The sequence below is a fragment of the Aegilops tauschii genome, chromosome 2, assembly GCF_002575655.3.
Source record: "Aegilops tauschii subsp. strangulata cultivar AL8/78 chromosome 2, Aet v6.0, whole genome shotgun sequence".
In the NCBI taxonomy this organism is placed as follows: Eukaryota; Viridiplantae; Streptophyta; class Magnoliopsida; order Poales; family Poaceae; genus Aegilops; species Aegilops tauschii.
The window spans coordinates 450,555,295-450,561,876 of NC_053036.3; the positions used below are offsets into that span (position 1 = coordinate 450,555,295).

The following is a 6,582-nucleotide window of genomic DNA, read 5'->3' on the forward strand; positions in this document are numbered from 1 at the left end:
GCAATTTCCGACGACCTATCTTGGCATGCCTCTTTCGCTCCGTTGCCTGACTAAGGTGGACCTTGAGCCGCTGGTCCTCAAGTTTGGAAACAGAATGGCTCTTTGGAAGGGCGGCATGATGGCTAAGAGTGGGCGGCTCACACTCCTCAAAGCAAATCTGGCCTCTCCTGCCGTTTACCTAATGACGGTGCACAGCCTACCCAAGTGGGTTATCAAGCGGCTAATCCAACTCTGTCGCGCGTGGTTATGGAATGGGGAGAATGTTTGCAACAGTGGTCATTGTCGAGTTGCATGGAATTTGATGTGCCGCCCGAAAGTTTTGGGAGGCTTAGGTGTGATGGATTTCGCTAAGTTCGGCGTGGCGCTCCGTCTCCGCTGGATGTGGTTAGCTTGGCAAGACCCAACTAGGCCATGGGTGTGTGGGCCGCTGCCATGCAATTCGAAGGAGGAAGAGCTTTTTGCAATGGCAATGGAAATCTCACTTGGTGATGGTGCACGGGCCAGATTTTGGCAGGATAGATGGTTGAAAGGGCAGTGCCCCAAAGTTATTGCACCATCCCTTTTTGCTGCCTCCACAAGGAAGAATAGGACGGTTCGTGAGGCTTTGGCAAACGAGCGGTGGCTCTTGGACCTTGCAACGGGTCTCACAGTAGACATGCTTCATGAGCTTGCAGCGTTGGCAGGCCTGCTGGACGACGTGGAGCTTCGGCAGGATCAGCCGGACACCATCCGATGGAGGTTCGCGTCTGATGGCAAATATACTGCCCGTTCAGCCTACTTGATTCAGTTTGAGGGATCGATCCCCCTTAATGGCCATCAGCTAATTTGGTCTGCATGGGCGCCGGGGAAATGCAGATTCTTCATGTGGATTGTCTTTCTTGGCAAAATTCTCACGGCTGACGCTCTCCTACGTCGGGGTTGGGAGAACTGCTACTTCTGCCCTTTGTGTGTGCGCAACCTGAAAACCCCCTTCCACCTCCTCGTGGATTGTCCGTGGTCTAGATCCATCTGGGACGGCATTGCGTCGATGGCCAATTTTCCGTCACTGAACACGGCCACATGGAGCGCCACCTCCGTCTTCAAGGACTGGATGTTGGAGCGCAACGCGCTGACGCCGCCGGCGAGAAGAAAGGGCTTGATCTCTCTCGTTCATCTGACGGCGTGGGAGATTTGGCGTGAGAGAAACCGACGGCTATTCCAGCAGGAGGCAATGACTAAAGCTGCGTTCAAGCTCAAGGTCATGGATGAAATCAAGATGTGGAACATGGCCGGTGCTGGCATACCTTTTGACCCAGGCTGAGTTGGCAATAGTAGTCTCCTTTCTTCTCCTTTGTTTTCTTCTTTTGGTGTTGCCCACTTGGGCGTGTTTCCTGTACTCGAATTCTTCTGATCAATGAATTTGGCAGATCAACTGCCAACATTCAAAAAAAAATTAGGGAAGAAGAAGTGGACAACCTTGTGGCTAGGCGGGTTTGGCGACATGGCAGCCCGGTACGCACTTGGGCTCGGGCTATGCTTGGCTGTCCTTCTCGTGGGAGCAACTAGTTAACGAGCGCTCCTTCGAGAGCCTCGCAACGATCAGCGCCACTTGGCGCGCTCTCAGCCATTCGTCACGTGTCGCGCTCTGGACGCTCCCTTCGGATTTTGTTTTTTTTTTTCCGCACGCGTTTTCGGCTTTTTAAACGGTTTTTTTCCGGGTTTTTTCGACGTTTTGGTTTCCCCCGGTCTTTCTTAGCTTTTCGAAAAGAAAAAAATTCAAAAAAAAAAATTTTGCGCGAAAAAAACACGTTTTCTTTTTTTTTTTCCTTTCACGGAAGTCATGGTTTTTCTTCCGCGAGAGGTACGGTTGTGCTTTGGCGAGAGTCACGGCCGTGCCTTTCGGAAACGAAAAAAAAACACATTTTCTGTTTTTTTTTCTTTCGCGAGAGTCACGGTTTTGCTTCCGCGAGAGGCACGGTTGTGCTTTCGCGAGAGTCACGGCCGTGCCTCTCGGAAAGGGAAAAACAAAACGCGTTTTCTGTTTTTTTTCTTTCGTGAGAGTCACGGTTTTGCTTCCGCCAGAGGCACGGTTGTGCTTTCGCGAAAGTCACGGCCGTGCCTCTAGGAAAGGGAAAAAAATACGTATTTTCTTTTTTCTTTTCGCGAGAGTCATGGCCGTGCATCTCGGAAACGAAAAAAAAACGTGTTTTCTGTTTTTTTCCTTCAACGAGAGTCATGGTTTTGCTTCCACGAGAGGCACGGTTGTGATTTCGTGAGAGGCACGGGCGTGCCTCTTTCGGAAAGGGAAAAAAACCGTGCTCCTGGTTCGGTTTTTTTGCCCAGTTTTTTCGTCCGGTTTTTTCGTAAAAAAACTTTGTCAAAACCTATCAACATGGGATCTAGTTTTGAAGTTCTCGACGCGAGGAATCCAATGATGAAAACGGTTCGAGATTTGGATGCACGGTTTAAGAGATAAAACGTTTTGAATAAACGGATCTACGAAAAAAGAGAAAACCCCGGGTTGCGACAAGTGGCACGCTGCATGTGCGCCACTTGTCGCGACCTGAGAAAGTGGAGTGTTTTTGCAACGAGTACTTCTTAATTAGTGATTTCGCCTTCTTGTGCCCTGGAACCGAGGCTGCTGCACTGCATAGCCCACATAGCGGGCCACTTTGCCAATGGCGCGTCGCCCCCAAACCCCGAGGCTGCTGCACTGCATTGGGCGCTGTGGAGGAAACTGAAGCGTAGAGCAACCGGAAGCGAGTGAGACCCGGGGGATGCTTGGCTGTCCTTCTCGTGCCCTGGAACCCGGCCCCCTCTTCTCGCCTTCCATTGCCAGCCTAGCCAAGTTGCCATGCATGCATTGTAAAGGGAAGCCACTGCTCGCTCATCGACCAGTCCCTGTTTAAAAGCTCCAGCAGAGTTGAGGCCTGCGAGCTCAGGAGAGCGCTCGCCAGACACGCAGAGATCGAGATGGGCATGGCGGAGGGGATGCGACGCCGGTGCATGACACTGCTCGTGCTCGTCGGCGTTGCTGCTCGGGCGGTTTCGGCCGTCACGGACGGTGAGATCTCGCAAATTGGTGCCCGTATACGTTACGTTAGCGTAGCATAGCAGGATACCTCCGTGTGTAGGCTTCATGTTGCTGAGCCTTCTGTTTTCGTACTTGTTAGTTTCGGTGACAATGTTAACGTACTGTATTATTGCTTGGACTTGGGGTCCCTTATTGCTTGCCCTGTTCACAACTTGATATGTGCATGTCATTTCAGAGTACATTCAGAGAGCTAGCATGCTGTCAAAACTTTGACACTGTGACTCCTAGCTAATGCGCCGTAAGTAAGCACAAGTATCTAGATTGGCACTATTTTGTAACACTACTCACGTACTTTGTCTGGACGGGGAGCTCAAATATTAGCTGCTGCGTATACTACTCACCTCCGTATGGGTAGGAGTCCCAGGCTCCCAGCCGCTGCTGGTGCACAGATATTAGCTGCTGCGTGTACTACTCATCTCCGTCCGGGTTTGTTAGGGTATAATATTTTGAGTCAAACTTTGACCATTTCATATGAACAATAAAATATAGAATATATGCTATAAAAAGTACGTAAACTAATATAAAAGCATTTAGATCATTATAAACTAATATAAGAGCATTTAGATCACTAAAATAGAGATCTAAATGCTTTTATTTTAGTTTACGGAGTACATAGCTTTCCGTGGATATAATTTGTGTGCCATATGTTTTACATTGTACTACTATTCATCTAGGCTTGACTGCGCCAAGTCCAAGGCAACAAATTTTAGAGAAAGCTCAACTTAAAATCGTAAACATAATAAATCTAAGCTCATTTGCACGGCTCATGTGTCCTAGCTTTCTGCGGCCGCAATGTGCGAATTGCTTTACCATGATTATATGGCTAATACGTCTCGTGTGGGATCATCTACTCTGTATTCTTGTGTGCATAGGCCTACTACCCAACGGCAACTTCAAGGACGGGCCAGCCAAGTCCCAGCTGAACGGCACGGTGGTGATGGGGCGCCACTCCATACCCAACTGGGAGATCTCGGGGTTCGTCGAGTACATCCAGTCGGGGCACCAGCAGGGAGGCATGGTGGTGGCGGTGCCGGAGGGCGCCAGCGCCGTGCGCCTGGGCAACGACGCGTCGATCCGGCAGAACATCAGAGTCACGCGGCGTGCCTACTACTCCATCACCTTCAGCGCGGCGCGCACCTGCGCCCAAGCCGAGAAGCTCAACGTGTCCGTCGCCGCGGATTCCGGCGTGCTCCCTGTCCAGACCGTGTACAGCAGCGGCGGCTGGGATTCCTACTCATGGGCCTTCAGGGCCAAGCATAGCGCCGTGTGGCTCGCCATCCACAACCCCGGCGCCGAGGAGGACCCGGCGTGCGGCCCCGTCATCGACGCCATCGCCATCAAGACCCTCCAACCTCCCACGAAATCCAAAGGTAACATCGCTAGCTTCCCACATCGATCTGAAGATTCAACTTGGTAGCGAATCCTAACGACCGAGTGATTCAACTCAAACTGCAGGTAATATGCTGAGGAATGGCGACTTTGAGGATGGGCCGTACATCTTCCCGGACTGCCCGTGGGGGGTTCTGGTGCCGCCGATGGACGAGGACAGCTGCTCGCCGTTGCCGGGATGGATGATCATGTCGAGCACCAAGGTGGTCAAATACGTGGACGCGCCGAGGTACAGGGTGCCGCACGGCGCCCGGGCCGTCGAGCTGGTGGCCGGAAGGGAGGCCGCGCTGGTGCAGGAGGTGGCGACCGTGGCCGGGAGATCGTACAGGCTGCAGTTCTACGTCGGGGACGCGGCCAACGGGTGCAAGGAGTCCATGGTCGTGGAGGCCTATGTGGCGGCGGCGAGCCTGAAAGTCCAGTACCAGTCCCAGGGCACGGGAGGGTACAGGCGCGCCATGCTCGATTTCGTGGCGGTTGGGAACCTCACGCGTGTGGTGTTCCAGAGCCTTCACTACCACATGAAGGTCGACGGCACGCTCTGCGGGCCGGTCGTGGATGACATCTCTCTCGTCAGCGTGCGCAAGCGCGCGGCTCGCCGACTGTTAATGTGAACTCGATTAGTCGATGTACTAGTACGATGCAGAGGCCGGGGTTGTCCTCCTTTAAAAGAAAACGGTACGAGGCTACCATTCGAATTTTCCATAACTTTAATTTTCTTCGAATTTCCCAATTGAAATTAACAGAACAAGCAAGCTTCAAACATTTGAACACCATGCAAGAACAAGCTACGCATATCATGACTAAATTGTTTTTACTCCATGAATCCATAAGAGGAGAACAAAGGACGCTCAATCTGGAATACAAAGTCTCAAAAGAGAAACCAAAGAACAGACTTTAGGCTGAACTTGTTCTCATAAGCGAGAGCAAAGGACGCTACCAGCTGAACTTGTCAACTAAACCACGTCAATCTTTTCCCCCTCCTTGGACAGGATCGAGCTTCAACCAGTCAACACCATGGATGGAGTTGGAGCCCAGGAATGGCTTCATCTCGTCCTCACTCAGTTTACGCATCCAGGAGCCCCCACCGACTCAAATTCGAACCAGGACCTGTACAATTGAACTCCCCCAAGAATACGTTGCTGTCAAAAACAAATTCCATTAATTAGCACGCTTTTTAATATAATGTGTTGTGGAAGATAGTAAATTACTCCCTCTACAATAACAAAATTTGTTATGGTAGGTATGACTCAAAGCTACTCACTTGGTTTATTTGACAGCCACAAACCAGACTAGTCGACCTCTCGCCTTAGGCAGCATGGTTCAGATTTCTGCTGTTCATTTGTCACATGTACCATTTAAATCATCAATCGAAGTACAACAGGTCGTATTCGGTAATCACTCTACTCATCTATGCTACCATATACATTATAATGTGAATGTGACCATCGGTCTGCAGTTCTAAAAAAAAAAAAACACATCGGTCTGCACAGCCATGTCCCATGCGTACTGTAGCAGCTCTATCCTTTTGAGGCCCCTCAACGAGTAGGGCCCATGATGTCAGACTTCAGAACTTCTGATGGAATGCTGAATTTTCAGCGGTGTTGGTGTGAACTACTCGTAGTCAACTCCCATAGCATAAGACATGAACTAGCTACAAGCCATGTTCTATGTACACCAAGCGTAACATGCTGGTACTTTTGATTTTTTTTTTCTCGAATACGCACGAGTGTGCGTATCATATATTAGGAGAAGAAGGGGGTACTTTTGATATAATCTGTTCCATGACTGTACAACTGTTTGTATAGGTATCGACCTACTTGCCTGCAACAATTTGCTTGTACTTTACCACCATTTTCAGAACAAATTTTCTCCGATCATGACACACACCCTAAGAATATTGTTATCTACCCGTTGCAATTCTTTGTGATTATGACGGTTCTACGAAAACATGAAAATATGACTATCACTACATAAGACTGCATAACGGTGTTGATACAGAAATCTTCTACTCAATAAGGAAAACATAAATATTTTTAGAAGTGTGGGGCATTTCTTGAGCCAGCAGAAGGAATAATGAATAGTACATACAACATATCAAAAAAGGATTGTTTGGATTTTCA

At 49.7% G+C, this 6,582-nt stretch overlaps 1 protein-coding gene across 1 annotated transcript; it reads left to right on the forward strand.

Moving 5' to 3' along the window:
• Positions 1-320: 320 nt before the first annotated feature.
• On the forward strand, positions 321-5,173 carry LOC109736350 (protein DUF642 L-GALACTONO-1,4-LACTONE-RESPONSIVE GENE 2). Its single transcript, XM_020295572.4, has 3 exons — positions 321-3,043; positions 3,946-4,443; positions 4,529-5,173. Exons 1-3 carry the CDS (start codon positions 2,953-2,955, stop codon positions 5,071-5,073), a joined length of 1,134 nt encoding a protein of 377 aa, XP_020151161.1. The 5' UTR covers positions 321-2,952; the 3' UTR covers positions 5,074-5,173.
• The last annotated feature ends 1,409 nt before the right edge of the window (positions 5,174-6,582 follow it).